Source organism: Chelmon rostratus, chromosome 12 (genome assembly GCF_017976325.1).
Source record: "Chelmon rostratus isolate fCheRos1 chromosome 12, fCheRos1.pri, whole genome shotgun sequence".
In the NCBI taxonomy this organism is placed as follows: Eukaryota; Metazoa; Chordata; class Actinopteri; order Chaetodontiformes; family Chaetodontidae; genus Chelmon; species Chelmon rostratus.
The window spans coordinates 377,821-403,180 of record NC_055669.1 but is presented as its reverse complement, the minus strand read 5'-3'; the positions used below and the strand labels follow the sequence as shown (position 1 = coordinate 403,180).

General features: G+C 40.3%; 1 protein-coding gene across 1 annotated transcript; it reads left to right on the top strand.

Annotated features, from left to right (window-relative positions):
* The first annotated feature begins 1,107 nt into the window (after positions 1-1,107).
* On the top strand, positions 1,108-25,360 carry LOC121614463 (potassium voltage-gated channel subfamily B member 2-like). The gene is made up of 2 exons (XM_041948325.1): positions 1,108-1,725; positions 18,700-25,360. Exons 1-2 carry the CDS (start codon positions 1,141-1,143, stop codon positions 20,719-20,721), a joined length of 2,607 nt encoding a protein of 868 aa, XP_041804259.1. The 5' UTR covers positions 1,108-1,140; the 3' UTR covers positions 20,722-25,360.

Here is a 25,360-nt window from a genome sequence, read left to right as displayed (position 1 = left end):
GATATTGCAATGTATCACATCTACAATATTTCCAATAACAATGTGGATGGAATATGCCTTTCTAATGTAAATACTCTGATTTTTTAATTAGATTTTGTCTTCTACTCACTGAAAGTAATTTACTGTCTGGCAGCTTCTAAGCTGCACTCTAAGAACAGTCTGTATCTCATATGAAAAAAACAAGACATATCTGATGTGGGCTATATATATGAGATATATATTTCTCATATTATACAGAGATATCAAATGGTATCTTATATATACGCTAGCCTGTATCATGCTCTAAACATACAGTCTGTGCCCTCATGACATTGCTAATGATATTTTAGGAAATTAGTAGATTTGACCTATCCAATGCCTCCCAACCCCTAGCTCTGCTTCTTTAAAACATTCTGTAGGCATGGCCAGATTAACCTACAAGAGGACTGCAAGGCAAAAATTAGCTGCTAGGCCCATACTGACACTTTCTTTCTCCTCTGCATAGTCTACTGTAGTATAGAAAGTTATCAAGGTGTCCCTGAGAGTGGTTCTTCTCATTTGATTGAAAATTGGTTTAGAAATACAAATCACTAAAACCCAATATTAACTGATCTGAGGTCTCATTTATACCATGAATGTTGTCTTATTGGGAAAAAATTATGTCAGTTTGGACAAAATGAGTGCATTGGAATATATAGAGAATGCAGGGTTTGAGGATTGATAGTGGCCTAGCAACTCATTTTTTCCTCAGGGCCCCCTAGCAAGTTAATCTGGCCACAATGACATGTGGATGTTTTTTTTTGTTTGTTTGTTTGTTTAATTTATTGTAGGTGTGTGTCATTACCTTTACAAATGTTGATAGTAGCACATCTTGTGGTCACTGAAAGGGTTCTACAGGTCATTTAGGAGAATTCTCTAATTTAATTTACTCTGCTCAGACTTGTATAATGTATAGAGTCTTGTTTTCCCAGCCATGGATCTTTACAGGAGTTCAGCGGTCTGAACGCAGCCAGGCTAGCTTGGTGGGCCTGGGCAAGCTTCCCCTTCTGACCACCATCTTCTGACTGAGACACACGAGTTCCAGACACTCACATACACCACTCTAACCTTTGATTGAGGTGACGGACCCCGACAGTAAGAGAGTAGCACACGCACAGCAAAATGACAGACAGAGTGAGCTTCAGCACACCCAAAGTCAACCCTCGGCCCACTGCAGCTCCCGTGCTCCCCCCTGAGCCAATAGACATTATCCGCATCAAGGCACGTTCACGGCGGGTCAGGCTTAATGTCGGAGGTCTCACACATGAAGTCCTGTGGAGAACACTGGACCGGCTGCCCAGAACCCGTCTTGGACGTCTTAGAGACTGCAACACCCATGAGTCACTGCTGGAGATCTGCGATGACTACAGCCTCACTGAGAACGAGTACTTCTTTGACCGGCACCCAGTGGCCTTCTCCTCCATCCTCAACTTCTACAGAACAGGGAAGCTGCACATGATGGAAGAGATGTGTGCCCTGTCCTTTGGCCAGGAGCTGGACTACTGGGGAATTGATGAGATCTACCTGGAATCATGCTGCCAGGCACGGTACCACCAGAAGAAGGAGCAGATGAATGAGGAGCTGAGGAGGGAGGCGGAGACGCTTCGGGAGAATGAGGGGGAGGAAGGGGACCAAGGCTGCTGCCCCGACAAGAGACAGAAGCTCTGGGATCTGCTGGAGAAACCCAGTTCATCTGTGGCTGCAAAGGTAACAACAGCTGCACATATTCTACAAACATGCTGGTAAAGGGAAATTCCACTCTAAAAATATCCCCATTCTATGATCCTTTAGTATGAGATAACCTAACTAAAGCTTTCATCCTGTTCTCCCGGGTCCTGATTGCTAATAATTTCTGTTTTGAGGGAAGGAGACAAGAAGCAAGGATGAGAGAGGAGTATAAGAAAGTAGAGATGGAGAGAGGAGAAGAAGAAGTAATGAGAGGACAGGATCTCTCCTGTCCTCTCATTACTTCAGGAGAGGGGAGGAGACCTATAGCTATGATTAGGTTTACATGTATAGCGGGTGAATCAATAGCATGATGACTCTAGGGTGCTAGACTTTGTGTCCTGTCATTGAGTGAATGTGTTGGTAAACCTTCAGGTAATGAAAACTGTCCAGCAGTGTCAATTAGCTGCTTTGTGTTTGTTTCCTCTTGCATTATGGTATCATTTAAGTAACAGAAAGACAACAGATATGAGAGCAAAGAGACACATAAAACAAAAGCAAGCGGTTAGGGAAGATAAGAACTCATATTGTTAACTGATTTCAGCTGGCCACCTGCAATGTCAGCAGCATGAGGAGAGACTGTTAAGAGCTATGGGTTTAATCAGAGAGTCAGATAGGATCTGATTATCTTTGGAGCTCAAATCTAGGTTGTAAGAGGCCATGTAATGCTTATTTTCAGGTTCATACTTTTACTTTGGATGTCTACTAAAATAGGTTTACATCCTTCAATGTAAAAAAAAAAAATACATCCTTTTATGCTTATGTTTTATACTTACACTGTCAATTGCTGCGCCATTATTCTCTCTGTCTGAAATGCTCGTTTTAACTCCAGTCCTCCTTAACCACCCCCACCAAGTCTGCTCTGATTGGTAAGTTCACACAGGCCTGAGTAGGCACTGCTGGCCATGTTTCCTGTCAGGTCCGACAGTGTTATTAGCTTCCAGCTAGCTGCACCTCTGCAGTGAAAATCACCACAATAAATACTTCTAAAATAAAAACTTTATCACTGCACATGTTCACTGGTTCTTGCAGCCAACAACAGAGTAATTCTTAGGTCTCAGTTCATAGCTTTGTAATGACCCTCAAAGCAGTCCGAGGTTAAAACACAAAAGAGTTTTCAAGTCCTTGCGTGGACATTTCCATCAAAACGAAATTGAATCCACTGTATCTCTCCTCAGATGGTTGATTCAGTTGATTGTTGCAGCCAGCAACAGAGAAACTGTCTGCTCTGCTCAAAATGATAACTTTCACATCTTCATATAACAATGGCAATGGCGGAACAGTCATCTAGGTTTAACTGCATTTTAAAGTGCACTGAACCTTTAAAATGCATCCATGAGCATTAACTTTTAGTTAAATAAATAATATGAAAATATTGCACATCTGCAACAGCAAAAGGTGTTGACATGAGTGTATCAGCAGAGTGATACACGGAAAATCATTCACATCCACAGCTTACAGTGGCCACTCTGTACCCTTGCATGGATATGATGTTCCTGACCACAGCACTGTGATATTATTACTACCATGTTGTAAAGAATGTCATTTATGTTTTTTTATTTAATTTTTCATGGGTTGATTTCCAATCTAAAATGTTTGGTTTGTAAGAGAACTTATACTTATTAATTCTGATTCTAACTTTGCTAATTATCTGTTAACTTGCCCTGCTCTTTAACTTGTTTCCAACTTAACTTGTTTCATTTTTCTGTGACTCTCTCTGTATTGACTCTTTTGTCTTATTGTTATTTGGGAGTTTAAAGTTTATAGTTTTATAGTTTAAAGTGATTAAAAGGGATCAGCATGTCTAGTGTAAAGAGTTTCTGCAGGCTGTTCCCTTTGTGTGGTACATAGCGTTCTAGGAAAAGTTTCCCAATCTCAGTTCTGACGTGGTAACCAAGTAGTCAGGGGACCGAGTGCAGTGCAAACTTTAAAAAGACAGAAGCGATATTATGTAGTAAACATTCATACATTCTGAAATCCCCAATTATGAACCTAAAGGCAGAATAATAGGCTGCATTCTTAAATTTAAGAGTAGAGGCAGAAGAATTCAAATGAATTACCAAAAAGGCTGACTGAACAATTTGCTTTCTGCAGTTTTGACTAATACAAGTCTTGTTTCTACAAAAAAGCCCGCTTTTTTACTTAGCGAGTTTAAGATAAGATAAACTTTATTAATCCCCAGCTGGGGAAATTTGGCAGCATCAATAGAAGTAACAATACTTAGGCAATGGAAAATAAAAAATACAAAATAAGAACATCACTATATGTATATGTACGCTTTATACGAAAGACTATAAAAAATATATCTATATTGCCAATGGAAAATATTGAGAAATATAGAAAAATTGCACAAGGATTGAAAAAAATGCACATGGTTGGTATGGATAAGTTACAGTATTTGCTTTAGTACACAGTAGAAAAATATATATGTGTGTCACAGTGGAAATAAAAAATACGCATGCATACGTGTAGTATTTAAGGAAAAAAGATTGTAATATTGCACAGCTTATAGCATGTAGATAGAAGGATGTTTACAGTAGTGCAAAAGAAGAAGCAGTATTTGTGTGGACACAGTGCTACATTATACAATGCCTGAGTTGAATAACCTGACGTCTGTTGGAATGAAGGACCTGCGGTAGTGTTCCTTCTTTTTTGCACACAAGATATTAAAACGTAGCATGAGACATTAAAACGTGTGCAAGTTTAAGCTAAATCGTGCGCTCAAGATACTAAAACGTGCACACGAGATGTTAAAGCGTGAGCACGTATGCACCAGGCTGATTAAAATCAGTTAAACAGTCAGTGCAATCATGGTGGCCCACGTAAAAATGCTACTTACAGCACCTTGGCCAAGACCAGAACTGAATGACCCACCTCTTTTTAAAAGACCTGAATATCACAAATAACTTCACCCATTCCTGCTTGTTCACGGACTGATATGGTATCGGCCTCTTTTATGTTCTGTGTATATTTGCAGCGTGGCATCTTATGTGTTATTTGTTTGTTATGTGTAACCCTCTACTCCCTACGGAGCCCCTAAAGTGTCATGAAGAAAAAAAACTATCTAGAAAAAAAACGAAATATTGTGCGTACGAGATACTAAATCGAGCACACGAGATACTAAAACGTGCGCACGAGATATTCACAGACAACCCTTGGCTAACGTTGGCTGACAGCTGGTCAGGCCGCGGACTTAACAGTCACAAATGCTCTCATTATGCACCGAGCTACCGTCATGCAGATATGTTGTTTGCACCTAGTTGTCCCTTTCCAGAATGATTTACACTATGATGAGCTCACAATATAATCAAATCAACTTACCAATACTTGAAGTAAGTGTACTTCTTGTAGGTGTAGAACTTTGACGCTTCAGCAACGGAGCCCGGCTGTCTATTGTTGTTGCTTCCTGTCTGTATAAATGAACGAGTGCATTAAATCGAGCGCACGTTTTAGTTTCTCGTGCGCACGTTTTAGTATCTCGTACGCACAATATTTAGTTTTTTTTCTAGATAGTTTTTTTTCTTCATGACACTTTAGGGGCTCCGTAGGGAGTAGAGGGTTACACATAACAAACAAATAACACATAAGATGCCACGCTGCAAATATACACAGAACATAAAAGAGACCGATACCATATCAGTCCGTGAACAAGCAGGAATGGGTGCAGTTATTTGTGATATTCAGGTCTTTTAAAAAGAGGTGGGTCATTCAGTTCTGGTCTTGGCCAAGGTGCTGTAAGTAGCATTTTCCGTGGGCCACCATGATTGCACTGACTGTTTAACTGATTTTAATCAGCCTGGTGCATACCTGTCAGCACTGGGATTTGAACATAAGGGAAATTTTATGGCACCCCGCCATGAACTATCCTTACATTTAGACAAGGGTACACACAGTGAATCACCTCTAAGCAACCACTTAGATTATATTAATTATTAATAGCAGAGCAACAAAGATTACATTAATTAGTTCCTAAATGAAATAAGTGACTACAAGTAGTAGAGGAAGTAGTACCTGGCTGAAAGTGCAATTCTGTCAATATCCCTGCATTATATAAATGAATACACAAAAGGCCCTATAAAGTCAAGTGTATACATCACTTATACATTATGCTTAAATTGTGATTTTCAGAGATGCCACTGGCAAGAGATACAATTGGCAGAAGGGGTGATTATGACTATGGATGGGAGAGATAGTGTTCATGCAGTCACTGGTGGAGCATACTTCTACGCCTCATGGGTTGCTTATCCCTTTATAGGGCAAGTGACTGTTTTTGGTAATTTCTGCACCCTTTACAAATGGCCATCCTCCTATACCTCATTGAGGTCAAAAACCATGTGGTCCTCACTCAGCCAATCAGAAGAATGTTATAAAGTTTATAAAGTTGTACTATGTGTTATATTGTTAGACAGTACCTAAAGTTGTACTGTGTACGTTATACTGTGTGTGTTATACAGCGTATAATGTTATACTGTTTATTTTGAAAGGTGTCTGTATTAGCACTTATGTTCTAATGTTCTTATGTGAAACATACATGTCCCTTTCACCTTATAGGTGTTTTTGTTGTATATTTTACATATACACTTATTGGATTTTTTTCATCACTTTAGGCCAAGGAACCAAATACAATAACTTGGTTCACTTTGATTTTCTACAAGACACTGAAAATATTTGAAAATGTTGCAACAGAAATGAACTCGTTATGGCCTCCATTAACACTCTAAGGTTGAATTTTTGAATTTCAAAGTATTTCAATGAGTGCCCTATAAAGGATTAAGCTTGGCAGATTTGTTGCTTTTCTCTGTGTGATACAGTAAAATCCCTGTGGCATCTTTAACAAAAAGCATGACGTTGACCAGTGTTTATTCACTCTTCATTAAGTATGGGTAATCCTCCTCCCATTTGGTGAGATATTTTTAGCCTTTTTGTTAGGTACTCCATCCCTCTCATGTCCATTGCTCATTCTTTGTTTTCTTCTTCTCCTTGTTGTTTTTGTATTTATATTGTTACTGCCATTACATGACTGTTCCCTTTTATTTAACTTTGATTGTCCAGCAGTGTTTAGGAGAAACTCACATCAGTATGGCAGTGCGCTCCGTAGGTGTTTTTTCTGCCCTGAACAGCTGTGAACCATGTTGTCAGCTCCCATAGTCTGATAGCTTGTCCTTTGTATTTGTCAATCATAGATAACCAGGGTATAGTACAGTAAAAAGGCCAACAGTAGAGTCCAATATATGACATGTATTAGGTAAAATGGTGTATGGCATGTATACGTATACCTACTTATTTTTCATGATAAAAGTGAAGTAACCAGATAGTTCATCACTCTATATATATAACAGTGCTGGCCTTCAGGGGTCCATGTGACTATGTTGTAAACATAGTGTCAGCAGGAGGGAAGCTGCTTAGGCCACTCTGCACTGACACCAGCCGTGTACCACTCTGTAGCATGCAGTTCCACTCTTAACCAATTGGAGTTTCTCTTATTGGTGGCATGTAAAGACTCCAGATGGACAACAATCCATAACAGTTTTGAGTTTTGTTGGATAATATGATAATTAAATGTTCCAATAACCGAGATTTGTTTATTACTTTACATAATATGTGTAATCTTCGTATTTTTGGCTCTCATTATATTTTTTGACATGTTCCTCTTGCACACATATTTTGTACTGATGTACACACAACCCTAACCCCCTAACAGAATACAACAAAACAGGATTGTTTAATTTCAGTTTCTTTTCAAACAGTTGGTAAAATGCATGTAATGCTTCTGGCTAAACAGTTTCAGGAATTGCACAATTGGTCAAAGCAAACCAAAAGTGACTTACACACACACGCACACACAGAGTACGACTTAGGAGAATGGCTTAATCTCCTTTGAGGCTTTTACCAGGACTGCTGCTGCTGCAAATAGACTAACTGTTGGCAGGTTGGGTAGTCTGTCCTGTCCACTGTCTGACCTGCTGGAGAGAGAGGGGGGAGTCAAGAACACAATGCAAAAAAAAAAGTTTTATCTAATGACAATGTCACTTTTTAATGCACAGTTTTATGCAAACTGCGCAATTACTGAGTCACCGACTGTACATGCCCACAAGGTGGTCAGTACACTGATAAGCCAAGCATTTTTAAACCTCTTTCTTCAAACTAGGATCAAATTATTAGGTTTCCTTACATAAAGATAAAAAAATAATAAAGAGCATGTGTTTGGATAGTTTTGTGCATGTCATACAGAACTGATGATAAATTAGGCAGTTCAAAGAAATGACATCACTGTGTTTGGTCTCCACATGGCCTAAGCTTAATAGCCTTAGACTATGGTATTATTATGTTTACATGTAATGTTTGAATAATGATGAGGATGCCATATAGGTATGAACTGGGTACATATCCGAAACCCATCCAGCCACTCAGAATCCAGTGTTGTCTGGTATAACTGTAAATTAAATACAATCCAACAAATAGACAACTGAGTGAAATGAAGGGCAAGATAAACAAACTGTACAGATAAGACTTATTTCGTGCTAGTACTACCACCACTACACCACTTCACTACCACTTCAGTCATTTAGGCTACTGCTTTTTGTATGGTTGATTCAGTTTATCAAACAAATGCAAACATCAAAACAAAAGATATTGCTTGTGATTTTGGGGGAAAAAACTTGTTTCTTAAAGTCTTGTATGTGCATTCTTCACACTGCAGGAAGTACTTGTTTACCCAGAGCACACATGGTGTCTCTCTGATGAACCACTGGTCTATAGTGGACAGATAAGTCTCACTCTACCCCCCAAATTATAGCTCCAGTCTTTCAAAATGTTGTTTTCCTTTTTCATCGTCATGTGCCTGAGGTGAAAATGACACCCTGCAGCTCATAAAAATCTGAGATTTTGTACATGCATTGAGATGTAGCTGAAGTCTCCGACCTCTGGAGCATACATCTCCTCATATTTAAAGGCCACCAATATTGCAGTGACACCAACAAGCTACATCTTTCTTTCTTTCTATGAGAGACTGGCTGGGCCTGGAGAAAATGACCCAGGATGGCAACTATGAAGTAGTGAGGCCCCTGCAAACGCTGATCTGGAGGGAACCTTGACCAGCCATTCCCATAGGACCCCCCCCCCCCCCCCCCCCCCCACAAGTTATAATAGAAGTAAATAGAAGAACAAATATAATTATGCTAAGGCAGTTACCTAAGCCAGGGTTGACTGTGTGTGTATGTGTATGTCTGTGAGAGAGAGAGAGTTCATGTGAGTGCAAGAGGTATGTGTGTGAATCTACAGCAAAAGAGGAAAGAGGGGAAAGATCTTCGGGTTGGTAGAGGTCAGGCAGGTTGGTTCGGTTGGTCACACAACACACACTTAGCTTATCTGCTGCTGCTTAAGGTCACACCCTGACCCTTTGTAGGAAGCTGGCCGATGTAGAACATATGGTCCCTTGCAGAACCAGATCTCCACCTTCTGGTCATGAGTCATCAGTCATAAGTGTTTTGACCCAACTCTGATGAGCAGCTGAGTATCTGATGGAGGGTTTGCTGTGATTAAACCAATCTAACACTGAGCCTGCTTAGTTCCCACATCTTTCAACTGCATCCCTTCCTTCCACCTGCAGCAGCTTTACTCCATATAACCTATACCCTATGCTTTTATTGGGTTAACATATCCTGATTTAGAACTTATATTACAGTAGCTTTCAGCCATTATGACCAACCAATCATTGGTTGGTCATTCACTCTTGGCTGTTTTAAATTACTTTGGAGTTATTGGGTGAATTAAGGTTATAGTCACCATGGAATTTAGACATCACATAGACAGACACTCCATCAAGTTTAGCTCCTGTGGTGCTATCACATGCAGAGATTTCTTAATACAAGCAACCTTTTTATGTTTAGTGATTTTTACTTTTTCATTTTGTTAGTATTGTATATTATAGTTGTAGTAAAGTATTGGTGTTTCATTGTAATCAGTAATCAGTATTTGTGTTGCAGTTAAAACTCCGGTTGGCTCTATTTTACACAATACCAGCAAGGAATGGCACCTTTACACCTCTCTCTTATAGCTGGAAAATGTGACTGTAAGTCATTTTTCGCAATAGTTTCTTCAATTCGCTGATGTGTATTTGTTAATAGTATGCATGTATGAAGTGAATATGAATATAAAGACTGAAGATGGCGCGAGTGGCAGCTATAGCAGCTCCAACTGCTTTCCTTTGTTTTAGTGTTTTATTGTGTGTGTTTCATCTTTTTTCCATCACTAGTTTCAGTCGGTCGTGTGTACCTACTGATGTACAACTGGTGAGACTAGTGATTTGCTTTTTACTCTTTTGTGAACTTACCTAACCCTAACCCTTGTGAACAAAAAGTGCCGGGACAAGCAAAGACAGTATAAACCATTCATACTGTCTCTTATTGTGGGGAATGTAAGATCTCTCCCAAATAAGATGGAAGAGCTAACGGCCCTAACCAGCGGGAGTATCGGGAGTGTAGCGTCATGTGTTTCACAGAGACGTGGCTGAACGAACTCATGCCGGACACGCATGTTTCTTTGGACAATTTTCATCGGCTGCTAGCTGTAAGCTCTCGGCTTTATTACCTCCTGAGGGAGTTATCGCATGTCATTGCGATAACTGTGTACATGCCCCCCTCGGCCGACGTGGCAGCAGCATGCGACCTCCTACACACTGTGGTCTCACAGACATTGCACCCCCAGGCCTTTCTCCCCATGTCTGGAGATTTCAACTATGCTCCCACCTTCACCAAGTATGTCAAATGCCACACCAGAGACAATAAAACACTGGATTTACTGTATGCAAACACCAAGAATGCTTACAGCTCTTCACCCCTCCCCCCACTGAGCAGATCTGATCACAACCTGGTTCATCTGCTACCTACTTACATGCCTTTGGTGAGAAAACAATGGCCAACCATTAGGTATGTGAAGACGTGGTCAGATGAGTCCAGTATGGCACTGAGGGACTGTTTTGACACCACTGACTGGGAAGTGTTGTGCAGTCCTCACAGGGAGGTGAGGACTGCACAACAAAAACCACCTGTGATGCAGTTTGACAACATGCATTAAAGGCGACATTAACTTCTGTGTGGACAACACTGTGCCTACCAGGACAGCCCAGAAGCTGAGAAGATGGGCGAGAGCTGGACAGCAGTGAGCCAGATTACAGAGAGCTCTAATGTCTGCAGAGCCTTGCTTTCTCGTGGGGGCCATCTTGAAAGCTAGCCAGTTCACCGTGAAATGAGACTCCAGGGTATCGTCAGAAGTAGACTGAGGCTGGAGGTCAGTTGCTAGCTGACTCAGGCACTGGAACTGGCAGGCAGACTGGTCACTTGGGACAGGTGGAACTAATCTACAATTTACAGTGCGGGAAAGAGACAAAGGCAGGAAGTAAACAAAACATGGCACATAAGGAGAGACTACATCATAAAACATGAAATAACTGAGCTCAAACCTAAAAGCAAAACATATATAATGCCACTTTTTGGTTTTCCTTGTTGGCTTGAGATGGACTTGATCTTAATCGCAGCTTTGAATTTAGCACTGTGTCCATCTTCAAGAACACAAAAAAATTGTTAAGTGTGGGTGGGGTTGGGGATTGTCTTCAAAGTGTGTGAGATTTTTTGTACATATGTATATATTTCTGGACATGATTACAAAGGTCACAAATTTGTCTCTGTGACACAACAAAGATTCATCAAATGACCAAACCAACAGATCCACAGTAAAGCAGCTTCCATTGTGGTTCAGTGTAGGTGTTGTAGTGATCACACTGCCTGGATGCCTAATTACATACCATGTTTGGCTAATTACAGTCCGGTGTGTCAGACCATCCAGAGGCTTTGTTTCGAAGTAATTACTATAATTCTCACTCTGTCTTTCTGTCTTTATTCTGCTCCTCCTTCTTCGCTGTCTCTATCTTGTGTGTTTATGCATTTGTGAACCATCACCACCTAATATAAAATTTAATATCCCAACAAATACTGGTAAAATTGTAACTATGTTATTTTAATCCCTCTAACACATCTATATAAACTATAGTTTAGAAATCCATCTCAACACAGGGTCCACAACACAGACCATAGCTGGTCTTCTGTTTTCATCACATTATCTTTATCAGGGGATGGAGTTTGCTTCGTTTCCATGGAACTCAGTTGCTCTTTTAAAATATTTTCAAAGTTTCCAAGGTCAGCAACTAAACCAACATTGTACAAGAAGTCCATTTTGAGCTCAACAAAAATGCAATCTAACATATCATGAATGGGCAAACTCTATCTGCTGGTGAAGATTTAATCACATAATCAAGAGCTCCAGAACAACTACTCACCTCAACTAAGTTACAGCTGATTTTTGCAATACAGCTTAAGTTCTTGTCAGGTATCATTGTATTTCAAATGGTTGGTCATGATTGATAAAATCTGTTAAAAAATACTGATGTGTGTATTGATTAAATATTGCAATTTAGTGTGTGTGTACTGTGTTATGACAAGCTGTCATCACGATCATGGCCATGCCCACATGCCTGCTAAAAACAATCTGTGCATCCAGCATCTGCTGTGGGTACACAAGAGCATCAATGGTGAGCTGAGCTGGGACGAAATTTGATTAGGGGATCTGTTGATGCTGTTGGATTATAAAAAGTCAGTATATCTGTATATTTAACACTGCAATGAGTATCCACAATTATTTTTCCATTACTGAAAGAAGATCCATGTCACTATCAACAATGTGTTCCTAATGTTACTCACAGTGAATGTAGAACATCTTGATTAATGACTGGATGAAAGAATGATTATTAGAATGACGTCTGCGTCACAACAGATGAAAACACTGACTGGTGAAAGCACCAGCTTTCTAGATACATTGTGTTGATGACCTATGCAAAAACAACAGCTGTGCAACAGATCCTGCCTGTTGTTCCAGAAATACCTCCATATATTGATATTGAAAACTCATAGAATCTTTAATTCTATGAGTTTTCTCTCTCTGTCAATTTCTCTGATTTCCTACCTTGCTCTCTCTCTTGAAGTCTACATAGTCTACTGTTACATTAATACTGACGTTCCTCCGCTTTTATCTATTTGAATTGTTTATTTGAAGTGTTATTGATCAGCTGAATCTTAAATGTGGAGCCTCTGTTAATTCTTCCTCCAGTGTACAGCTTCTAAAGCAGCTTGTGTGTTCCTGGTACTGCTTTAAATCTGCCCTAGGTGCCAAGGTCACAGTATTTGGCAGCCATTAAGCCACTAAGACGCTGCAGAGTGGACACACTTTGATACACCTGCCCTCTACTTCCCTTTGTCCTGTCCCTGAAGAAATGCTCTTTTGAGTTACAGGAACAGGTGTCATTGCAGAATAGAAAAAGTACATGCTTTATGAGTAATTATGTCTTTTTTAAAAGATCATTGTAAACTGTAAATCAGTCACACACAATATTCTCTGTCACTGGAGCCCAATCCATTCCAGCAGCATTTAAGTAAATAACTTGATGTCTCCTTCAGTGTGTGAGTGGTGCCTTCAGTGTGTGAGTGGTGCATTATCTGCATGTCTTTAAATTATCAATGGGCTATCAGTCCCTGTAGGGTATATTTGCTTTTAAATTATGTTGAGCAGTGTGAGTCTTCTCAACATGTATATATCATCTTGCTTGTCATAAACAGGTATACAGTATATAGACACATATATAGATGCATATATTGTACAAAATCATATATATAAATCAAATATAGGCAGAGAAACCCAAGCCCATACACAAACACCCACACGCTCACGTACATACACACACACATACAGTTCACACTGTTTAACGTTCAGTATATACTGTATATATATATATATATATATATATATATATATAATATATATATATATATACACACACACAAACACACACACACTAGCGTACATTACAGTCCTGACCATTCTTTACTCTCTACCAGTCTAACCTTTATTTGGTCTTTATTTGTTCAAAATTTGGTATCCTTCCTTGTTTACAGCTGTATGTCTATTCCTGTATTTGCTATATTGAGAGCTATGACAAAGTCAAAAAGAGTCAAATTCATTGTGTATGTACACATAGTTGCCCAATAAAGTCAGTTGTGATTCTCATTCCTTATGTATCGGACAGGGTGATATGTTGGTGTGAACTGTTATGTTATAATGTCACTGTGATAAGACTGTTTAGTGTTCAGCCAATGTAAAAATGATTGTTAGTTGCAGCTACTGAGTTTTCCAGAATGTCAGTGAATTTGTTGAGTGCTTGTCAGTAAATGTGTGATATGCTCACTTAGAGGCTGTAAAGCCTGTCTGTCATCTGAGCTACCTATGACAGTGAGATAGCATCCCTACAGTTGGCAGAGTTAGAGAGGACCCTAACCCTATAAGAGATTCTGAGTTGTTCAGGTCATGGTTATCCAAGGAGAGTTGAATCTATGACAGCTGGATTGGTTGTAGAAAACTGAAAACGTTTCATCTCTCATCCAAGGGGTTTCTTCAGATTTAACTGACTGGTATCACTATCTGATGATATAGCTACTCTGGATGGCTTTGCGCTGGCCCATAGCACTAAAGTTAGGAATGTGGGAGTTATCTTTGATCAGGATCAGGACTGCCTTTTCACCTGCATAAGATTGTAAAAAGAGATCAAATTTGTCCCATATTAGCCACTCTGCACTTGCTCTCTGTACAATCTAGAATAGAATTTAAAATCCTTCTCCTTACCTACAAAGCCCTGAATGGTCAGACACCATCATATCTTAAAGAGCTCATTTAGCTTTTACTTGACTAGAGCACTGTGTTCCCAGAATGCAGGCTTACTTATGGTTCCTAAAGTCTCCAAAACTAGAATTGGAGCCAGAGCCTTCAGCTATCAAGCTCCTCGCCTGTGCAACCATATTCCAGTCTTGGTCCAGGAGGCCGACACCCTGTCTAGATTTAAGAGTAGTCTTAAAACTTTCCTTTTTGATAAAGCTTACAGTTATGGCTGGCTCAACCTTGCCTTGGACCAGCCCTTAGTTGTCAAGTGCTTGCTCACGGGGGAATATTGGGGTCTCTGTTAATTAAGAGTATGGTCCGCACCTACTGATAATATTGAACTGAATTGAATTTTTCCAGGAATTTGACCTCTGTGAGGTTGTTATCACAGCCATTGACACCACCTGGCTAATTAGTGCTCCTCCTCTGTTGAGGGATGATTCTTTATTTTTATGTAAATAGCCTCCTTCACCTCTCTTTCAAACCATTTGTCCTCTCTGTCCAAAATATGTATGATGTGATAGGACACTTGTTATTGTTCCTGCTAGTCTGAAAAGTGAGTGTTAGTCTATAAGCAAGAGTTGAGGTGAAATTCTAGTGCTTGAGATCATACTGTAAAACAGGTTTTGTTATTTTGGCACTGGTTATGGCACACAGTAGCCTGATTACTAAAGAGTGAGTGAAACCAGCTAATGTAGCTTCACTAACATAGTGATGCTACATTTGGTGTCGGAAGCGAGGGAAAACTTTGCCTACAGGGCCTCCTATCCTCCTTGCTAAATCACAGCCAACATCGGCTAGCTGCTCCTGTGACTTTTTCTACGGGTGAGGAGCATGTTTTCAGCCAGATTTTTTTTGCTTTTTGGGTTATTTAGAAACTGTAAAAGATGGTAATAAAACAAAGAATCTTCCTGGAAAATTATATATATATATATATATATATATATATATATATATATATATATATATATATATATATATATATATATATATATATATATATATAATTTGTATAATATATAAATTGCTTAATTGATTCCTCCTGTTGGGGGAGGCAGGAATAAGTAACCACTTCTAACCTCTCTCTATCCTTTCTATAGATAGCAACACAATCCTATTACAATTATCCTGAAATGTCCTAGCAAGTGCTGCAGAGAGAAGACTCAGATTGCACATGCTTTAGCTACCTCACTCACCTCAGACATTTGATTTCCCAGTTACAGTTTTTTGAACAGTGGTATTTAGGAGTCGTGTTGATTACCCTTGGTTCATTTACTAGGTGAGTCATGTTCTGACAAGTAGGACTACTTCAAATCAGCCAGGATCAAGAATGAGTAAGGGGCCTGGGCCAGTTGCAAAACTAACTCACTCTGTTTACATTTTACTTAGCAATTTGTAATTTTTAGTAAGTTTGCTGGCCCTGATAATCAATTCTTTCTGGTGCATTGTGGGAACAAGTGAACCGATCAGTAAAAGAGGCTGCTAGAGCAGCATTTTTTACTATTTGCACATTTTACATCTCACTTGGGAATTACTTCCTCCAAACATCAAGACTGGAGAAACTTAAATACGTTCATGTCTATGACTTCAACAGATTTTTCCAATTAAAACAAACGGCTATTACCAATTAGAACATGGCGCTCTTAAATACTCAGTTCTGATTTGCCAATTGCCAAAATTCAGGAGTGTTTATTTATTTGAGAGACCACCAGCTGCTCAGGCACTCTGTTGCTAGGGAAGCCATAGCAACAGTCATAGACTAATGGGGCTATCCGTTAGCTACTGCGTAGTGAAAGAGAGGAGAGTAGGCTGATTTTAAATGACTAAAATATGTTTTAATCACTATTTTGTGTCACATTATTGAATGCTTTAGTAGTAAGCCATGTTCTAAGGGGGATAATGTAGAGTGAGCAGGTTCGCGTCATTATCCCTTACCTAATGGAAACCCTGCTCCTGGTTGGCATTGAAGTGACAGGCAGTTGTGATGTAGCTTTCATTTGTGAGAGCTGTCTTACTGCTAGCTCATGCTTCTTCTTCTCTTCAAAGTTTTATTCTGTGCCTCTCTCTCTCTCTCTCTCTCTCTCCCTCTCTCTCTCTTACCCAACTCGTTAAAGCAGATGGCCGCCCACCCACAGCCTGGTTCTGCTTGAGGTTTCTGCTCTATATGTAAAGTGTCCTCAGACAACTTCGGTTGTGATTTGGCGCTATATAAATAAAATTTAATTGAACTGAATTAAGACAGTGTAGCTCCTGATAGCATAACATACTTGGGTTTAAGGTACTGAACTCTAACTCTTTGAATCCCTCACCCTCTGCCACACTGATTGGCCACAAATGGCTCTCAATCATACGGCACACCAGCTGGGTGGTGGCCTCGGACCGGAGCACATCACACTGTATAGACGTGTTACAATTCTCAACCAATAAACTGTTAACCATTGACATCCCGAGATGAGACACTTTAGCCTACCTGTAGCACATTACTGACTGAAAGTTGGTCTTCCTGGCTTAGTAGTCTTCCATTTCCCCTTACTTCTCTCTGAATTAAGTCCTACTTTTAGTTAAAATGCTTTGTAAATTACTCAAAAAAATTGGAGCCATAAAGTTCCCCTGGACAGAACCAGCCTTCCTGATGAAATTGTTGATTCTATCAGTGTCCAAGGCCCTCACCCTGCCACCCCAGCAGACAGCAAAGAAAATAGACTGGCAGAACATTCTCAGTATATTGCTGCAGACACTGAAATATAGTCACTACAACCACCCCCTGGAAGATGGTGTAAGGGATGTTTTCGGTTATTGAAGTTCACTGCCTTTCGTCTCCCTCCCTGAAACACACTCACATATGTGCTGCTGCAGCTGTGTGCACACGTGGGTTGGCTCTCATGATGGGTCTGGTGAATGCGGTGGGGCCCCAGTGTTGTTCACAACAGTGTCAGACAGGCAGCCCTGAAGTCGAACGTACTTTGGACGACCAGTTAGATAGTTAACACTCCAGGACACCAGGACAGCTGTCAGTTTGCTCCACAGCAGGGCAGGTCGGATGGTGTTGAAGGCACTGGAGAAGTCAAACAACATTACTCTCGCAGTTCTGTCTGGCCCTTCCATGTGAGAAAAGGCACAGTGATTCAGGAAGGTGATGCTGTCTTCCACTCCCACCTTTCGTTGGTATGTAAACTAATTAGTTTGCTAATCAGGGGCCATAGGTATGCCAGGACCAGCCTCTGCAAGGACTTTATCATGTGGGAAGACAGCAAGTTCTCCTTTGCAATCACAGGTCGCAAGTAGAAGATGGTTAGGGGCTGACTCCACTAACATGCCACAGCTTTCAGAGCTAAATAATATAAAGAGCACTGGTCAGAAAGTGATCACTGTTGACCTTTTCCTCTCGTGCCACCCTCTGAACTTTTTTGCCCCACTGTTAAGGCTTTAAGAGAGCTGAACCATCAGTATGCTGTTTATTGAGTCTAACACATTTGTACAGAGGGGTGTTATGAACACTGCAGCTACTAGGAGCCACTAGAGCTAGCCACAGCTACGCATCCTTTTCAATTTATCGATCAGCTCTGTAATAAAACCCTTGTAAGTGATGACTTTTACAATTTTATCATCTAAAAGACTTAGTGCAGGTAATTTTGCTTAGTAATCATGCATTTGGGTTCACCTGATTGTAAGAGTAAAACCAGAGGCACATCGTAGGACTGTAAAAAAAAAAAAAAAAAAAGGCGACTTTTAAGGAAATGGGTTTCGGGTTCTGCATGGGTTGCTGGGTGCCACTCAAATCTCGAAACACTGATTGAACATTAAACATGCTCACAGTGACAATGTTGACATGCTGATGTTTAGCAGGTTATGTTTACCATGTATGTACACCCACAGTGGCATGTTAGCATGCTAATTATTGCATATTTCCACTGTCCACAAGTGCAGCTGAGGCTGATGAGAATGATACTGGTTTTGGAACTCTTTGGTCATAAACTAAAATACTGGATAAATTTCACTTCATCCTGTGGGGAACAGGAATGTCTGTACCAAATTCTATAGCAATCCGTTCAATAATTGTCATGACATTTAAAGCAAAAATGACAAAAATCAGGGGATCCCCAAAGCCATTATGAATCATCCTCTCGGGATTGTTAATGTCTGTATATAATTTTATGCCACATAACAGTAACCCAAAATCTTGTCTTTGTTTCGCAGATCCTGGCTATGATATCCATTCTGTTCATCATCATTTCCACCATCTCGTTGTCCCTCAACACTCTGCCAGAGCTTCAGGTGGTAGATGAATTTGGCCAATTCAATGACAACCCTAACCTAGCCCATGTGGAAGCTGTCTGCATTGCCTGGTTCACAATGGAGTACATGCTGCGCCTGCTTTCAGCACCCAACAAGTGGGATTTCATCAAAGCACCACTGAACATTATTGATTTGCTGGCTATATTGCCTTACTATGTGACCCTCTGCCTAACTGAATCTAACAAGAGTGTGATGCAGTTTCAGAACGTGCGCCGTGTTGTCCAGATCTTTCGAATTATGAGGATACTGAGGATCCTGAAGCTTGCCAGGCACTCGACAGGACTGCAGTCTTTGGGCTTCACTTTGCGAAGGAGCTATAACGAGTTGGGTCTGCTGATCCTCTTCTTAGCCATGGGCATTATGATCTTTTCTAGCTTGGTGTTCTTTGCTGAGAAAGATGAGGATGCCACTAAATTCACAAGTATTCCTGCCTCCTTCTGGTGGGCTACCATTACTATGACCACTGTTGGTTATGGAGACATCTATCCACAAACGCTGCTGGGCAAGATTGTAGGAGGACTTTGCTGCATAGCAGGTGTATTGGTCATTGCCCTTCCAATCCCAATCATTGTCAACAACTTCTCTGAGTTCTACCGAGAGCAGAAGAGGCAGGAGAAGGCCATCAAAAGGAGGGAAGCTCTTGAAAGAGCCAAACGAAGTGGAAGCATTGTTTCTATTAACCTAAAGGATGCTTTTGCACGAAGTATGGAACTCACAGATGTCTTGGTAGAAAAGAGAGAGGACAGCAAGTTACCTGTGGACAATCACCTGTCACCCAGTCGCTGGAGCTACCACAAACACTACTGCAATGCAGAGGTGGGTAGCCCAGGCAGGTCCCAACATTCACATTACCAGGAAGTGGCTCAGCTGGGCTCTCCTGAACGAATGAAGCCTTTGTCTAACAAAACTACCCCTCAACACCTCAACACAAAGCGGGTGGATGACACTTACAATGAGACACCGTCTATCCCAGAGCAACAAGAAAAAAATACTGAGGAGAAGATAGAGATGAAAGAGTTGACCTCAACCGAAGCCCGTCAAACTTCGCCTGAAATGAGCATTGCCAGGAAATCCTCCATTGTGGCTGATGATTTTTCTATTGGGAGAGGAGAACGAAGCTCTCTGCTCCCTCGTGCTGAAGGGGGTCAAGGTGGAATTAGACACCAGCGTATCCCCCCTCCCTTGGATCTAAGTCAGATCAGCACCATGGAGGTGAACAGGGCCCCTGACAGCATCCAGCCAATGACTATCATCAAAGAGGGCTTGTATGAATTTGTGTCCAGTCCCAGAGGAAGTGGGACTGGAGATACAGGTTTGGCATCACGGAACGTGGAAAGCTTTGGGATGACCTACGACACCATCTGCAGCTCCTTGCGAGATTATATTAGCCCTCAAAAGACAACAGCCCTCAAGGTTGACTTCATTGAATCCCAAGATGATGTGCTAATGGCTGTAATGACACCTGTGGCAACCTCAGCCTCCTCCGGCTCCAACCTTGCTCAACTACTTTCTGAAGACATGGTTTCCAGTTTTTCTACATCTCCTAGCTCTACAACCCAGGAAGGTAAATCTCCACTGGCGATCCTTCAATCTACATGTCTGGCCCAGCAATCTGTTAGTCCAAGCAACTACCAGGGGGGAGGTGAGGGCTCAGTAGCCAGGAGCTTAGAAGGTGAAGGGCAGCTCACCAGCTTAAGCCAGCAGGGGAGGAATCACATGGAGAGGTCTGCTCTCAGCTCAGGCAGCATTGCTAGCCCACTGTTGGCTAAAGGCAGCCCGCTCAACTGCACCCAGGAGCTAGTAACAATGGAGGGAGTGGAGGGAGGAGAAGGGAGAGAGGGAGCAGAACAGAGTGGAGAGAAAAGAGAAAACCACATTGTTCTGGATGGAAACCTGACACCGCCCTGTGAAACGAGCATGTGAACCTAAAAGTGCAGAAAGGTTCACAGACAGGCACTCCAAATGGACGGGTAAAGAATAAGATTGCTGGGATTAATGACAGCAACTACCCAGAATAAACTGCAATAACTATTACCCAGTGTGGACACAGATACGCGCGTTAAACAAAACTAACAAAACTATCATACAGTTGTAGTTTTTCTGCAGCGATGCAGTGATCATATCCCATGAGACTTTTGGACTCTCATCTGTTTTTGATGAGCACTGCTGTCCACAAACAACATCTGTGCATTGTTGTCACATGGCTTTATTACTGGATACTAAAGGAAGTTAGGAGCACATGTTCACATGATTTGAAAGACGCTGTCTCTTCTCAATGTTGTTGACCTTTTCTTTAAAGACCAGACTGAAAACAGTGACAACTGATTAATCATTTAGGGCTCAGACCTGAGCATAAATGAAGCCTTGTGTAAATGAGAATATTTAGGACTAACCTGATGAGTTTTTGTGTACAGCTCAACAGGTATAATTTGCAGTTTCCTATTTCTTGATATATAGGCCTATTTCTTGTGATGGACAAATAACACTAAGGAAAGACAGAAGGTGGAAGGAAAAAATATCTTTTTTTACAATTGCCTAAGCAACTTTTGAAAATTTGCAAGACTTGAAAAAACAGTAATGAGTCTTTACTCTATATTATGGGTCTTCCTCACACACCATTCTGTCACGCCAAGTGTTGCGCTCTTGTAAGGACCCAGATCAAACTGTATCAAGCACATGATACAGGACCAAAATTCCAAAGTTATTTTTATTGTCTTCATTGGACACAGTCCAAGAAGACATATGTATCTACCAAATCCTGAACACTGATGTTTGTCTGTTTTATGTATGTTTTGTTTTTATGTATTTGTTTTGTTTTTTGTCTTTCCTTTTTACCTGAAATCAAAGCTGGGTCTTGAAGGTGAAAAGGGAATAGAATAGGGATGCAAAGGCAGTATTCACTGCAAGATCAGTATTTGCATGCACTTCTAGAATCAAAAATCCTAAAAAATATAAAAGCTTAGGACACGGCACTCTAGATTCATATGGTGACTGGTGAAATGAGCAGATATGTAGACATAAAGACAGGAAAATGCAGAAGGATGGGGAATAAGTTCACTGGTTATTCATATGTTGATCATCACACACCGCCTGTGTCATGCTCATGGGCTCCTCTTTCAGTGTTATGCATTTCTGTATTGTAACAGGCTCTTCTCCCATCCTTTATCAAAAACATTTACTTGCTGCTTGTTTAATGATGTCATCAGGCTAAATTCAGTAATGTCAAGTGTGTATTAAATATTGAAGAAGAGCATTCAAACACACCATTTGTTTTGGTCTTATCTTATTAACGGATAATTCCAATTTATTACATCTTGGGTTATGTTTTGTAGCTTTGACTGTCAGTTCAAGTGAATAGCTGAGGCCTTGGAACATCAATAAAAAGAAGACATTTTACAGACCCTCCACTCTCCTTAGGGCCCCAGTATCATTCAGACAAACTACCTGTGATTTGAAGGGGCGAGGCAGAGGCCACCATTTTTGGTGATTTTTCCAAAACAACAACAACAACCTAACAATCACTTCTACAATGATGGGCATTTTTGTGGATGTGTGAGAGCAGACAAGGTTTAAACTTTTCTCTCAAGCTCCTATAACACTTATTTGTGAACAGCTGAATGCAACACCATGAATGCTTTTGAAAAGAGATTGTCTGAAAGTGTGTGTCATTTCCTCCATTTGTACTTTTCATTTAGTCAGGACTAAAAAGACCTCAAAATGGCACAGAGCATACTGAATCTATCACGGCAGTTGAGTGCACACAGTTTCTCTGGACAATAAAGGATTACTAGCAACATATCAAGTGTGTTTATCCATATTATTGAAATTACTTCATTTTAAGGTACATCAGTAGCTTGTTTCTTTCCTTTCTGATCATCAGACTGTGTACGTTTCTTAACTCCACAGACTTTGCTGTAGCAAAGTAGACACGCTCCCAGACAATGTGGAGACTATCATGGCAGATGGACAAAACAAATCAAAATAAAACCAAGTGGTAAGAAAACAAATAAATCATTTGAGGGAGGAAGTGCATGTCAACCTACTGGCCTTCAGTTCTGCAAAGGCTTCATCATTGAAGCCCAATGAAGGACATGGTCCCTGAACTCATGTGACTCCACACTGCCTACCCCTGTCTCCTCGAAATTATATTTATATAAAACAAATTTTAATTCATAATTATAGTGCACTAACAAATGTAATCACTGCCTGGATTATCTTCAGGGTCAAAGTTTCTTTGAGTGAATGAAACACTACATTTATTTACCACACAGGAGTTGCAGGGACATGGTTGGGGTTGATGGCAGGTATACAAAGTGCAGGACTATGATACCAGAATCCAGGGTTCATGCGCAGACTGTGGTTAGGTTTACACAACAAAAGCATTTTGGTGAAGGTCAGGTAAAGATCCAATGATCTTTTCCCAAAAGTGTAGTCAGTGCCTAAACACAACCATTAAAAAGCTGAATAATGCTGTAGTCACTATGAGTGGATAGTGTGTGGGTACGTTAATTAACACCATTTCCTCATTATGTTAACAGACACAATTTGGTCTGCATTACATTTCCTTCGAAACATTTCTGGTGTTGCTATTTAGTTTTATATAAATGTCATTTGTACTGTTACCCAGCACATATTTATATATAAGGACTGGAGAGGGACAAAGACGGGAAGTGTGTCTGTGTGAGTTCTTTTCCATGGGTGCTGATTGTATTGTAAAGGTAGTCTAAGAGTGCCCTCTACAGGTATTCTCAAGGGACTTGAATGAAAGGACCTGATGCCTCTTTTGCATAATCTTATTTAATTAATATTGTTTTATTAGATCAGCTGTGCATTAATTTGAACGCATGTTGACACATTTAAATGCACATTTAATTGTGTGCACAATGGATTACTCACGCACAACACAGAGTAAGTGTCTAGTAATGGGACCAGTCACAAGGTGAAACATGAATTGTAACTGTGTTTTCAAGTATACTTACTCTTTCTAGATTAAGATATCATATTTTTGTTGTCAGTTAAAATTAACTCATTGCATTTTTATAAGAGGAACATGAAGTTGTATGTTGTTAACATCTCAGTGTATTTAAAGAAATAGGTGCCTTTTCATAAATAGACAATTTATGAGAAGGTAAAAAAAAAACTCTGTATCCTCACTATGACCAGATGTTTTCTTTTGGTTTTTGTTGTTATTTCTCTCTTGTTTATCTATGTTTAGTGGATATGTTGATGTGCAAATCCTCAGGTTACTTTACTTTTGTGTTGTTCTCGAATCAATTTCAACAGTCATCAGTCAGTCATCTAGTTTAATTTTCATGCAACATAGCTTGCAGTTCTAACCTCACTGTGCCACAATGTCTTTTTTTCAGCAAATGCAAGTCTTTGTAGAAAGCAGTGGCTTCAGTTACATTCAGAAGTGAGTGAGCAATATACTATGTATTTATACTGCACACTTTACTAGATGGACAGTGACATTCAATAAGGAATGGTTAACACAAAGAAAGATGACACCACAGCATGTGGAAAATGATCACAATAAAGACACATGACAACCAATCAACATCAACTTCTGTACAGTAGCTTTAGAGATGCAGTGTGAGATAATAAAATGACTCTTTTTTTAAGCCTTGTAAGTTTTTGGGGGCACTTGTTTGTAACTGTGTTCATGTCATTTCTGGGAGCCAGTATCCCAGGCAGGCCAATCAAGGCTGTTGATTAGATAAGAGTGCTTTAGTAAGCACAGTATGATCTCACAGTAAATTCCTTTTTTTAAAAAAAGAAGAAAAAATGGAAAAAAAAAATATTATCCTGCTTGATATGAAGAACACATGGACTCAGCCAGAATGGGTATTTACAATAAAGTAAGCAACACCATGACCAAAGCTATATCTTATTCCTTATCAGTAAAGTCAACATAACAGTAACCAAAATGACTTAAACATGATGCAACTATTTTTAAGTAATTAAGGTAAATTTGCAAAAGCTACGGACTGCAACTTGGAACAGGGTAGCCCAGGTGGGCTCTGTTCAAATGAGAATGAGAATTTAGTGGTGGAGTACATAATGTACATTGCTGGTTCACCTCTGTCCACACGTGAAATGAATCAGTGCAGCTCTGCCCGATTTGTTTGGTCAGATGTTCTGTGGTACAGAAAGTGTCGGTTTATCACTGCTGCAGGTGTAAATGTTTACCTTCCGTTTCAGGCGACAAAAACAATTAAAGCTGCAAGCGGCGATAAAGGGCCCTCGCACCTACGGCTCGAAGACAATGTCCTGTCCTGACCTGTCACTCAGGTCAATATTGCTTGGGTTCTCCCATGCACAACCTAATCTCCGCACATCATCTGAGAAACGTCACAATCTCCATTTGTATTTGTTGTTGTAACCATTTAGGTTTTGTACAGTTAGATAAACATTCAATCATACCGACCAGACACTAAAAACCTGCTTCTTCATCTTTACTGCCTGCTCTCCTTCTGTTATTGTTTCTTTAATGTTTCACGCTTCCATCCTCATCTACTTTGTTTAACAGTAGCTCGTGTGATGATTAGTCAGTTTCATTATT

Excerpts from the sequence above, each read along its gene's own strand:
- LOC121614463 (XM_041948325.1), top strand. The coding sequence starts at position 1,141 with ATGACAGACAGAGTGAGCTTCAGCACACCCAAAGTCAACCCTCGGCCC. Across the intron at positions 1,726-18,699 it reads GTTCATCTGTGGCTGCAAAG|ATCCTGGCTATGATATCCAT; the intron begins GTAACAACAGCT and ends TTTGTTTCGCAG.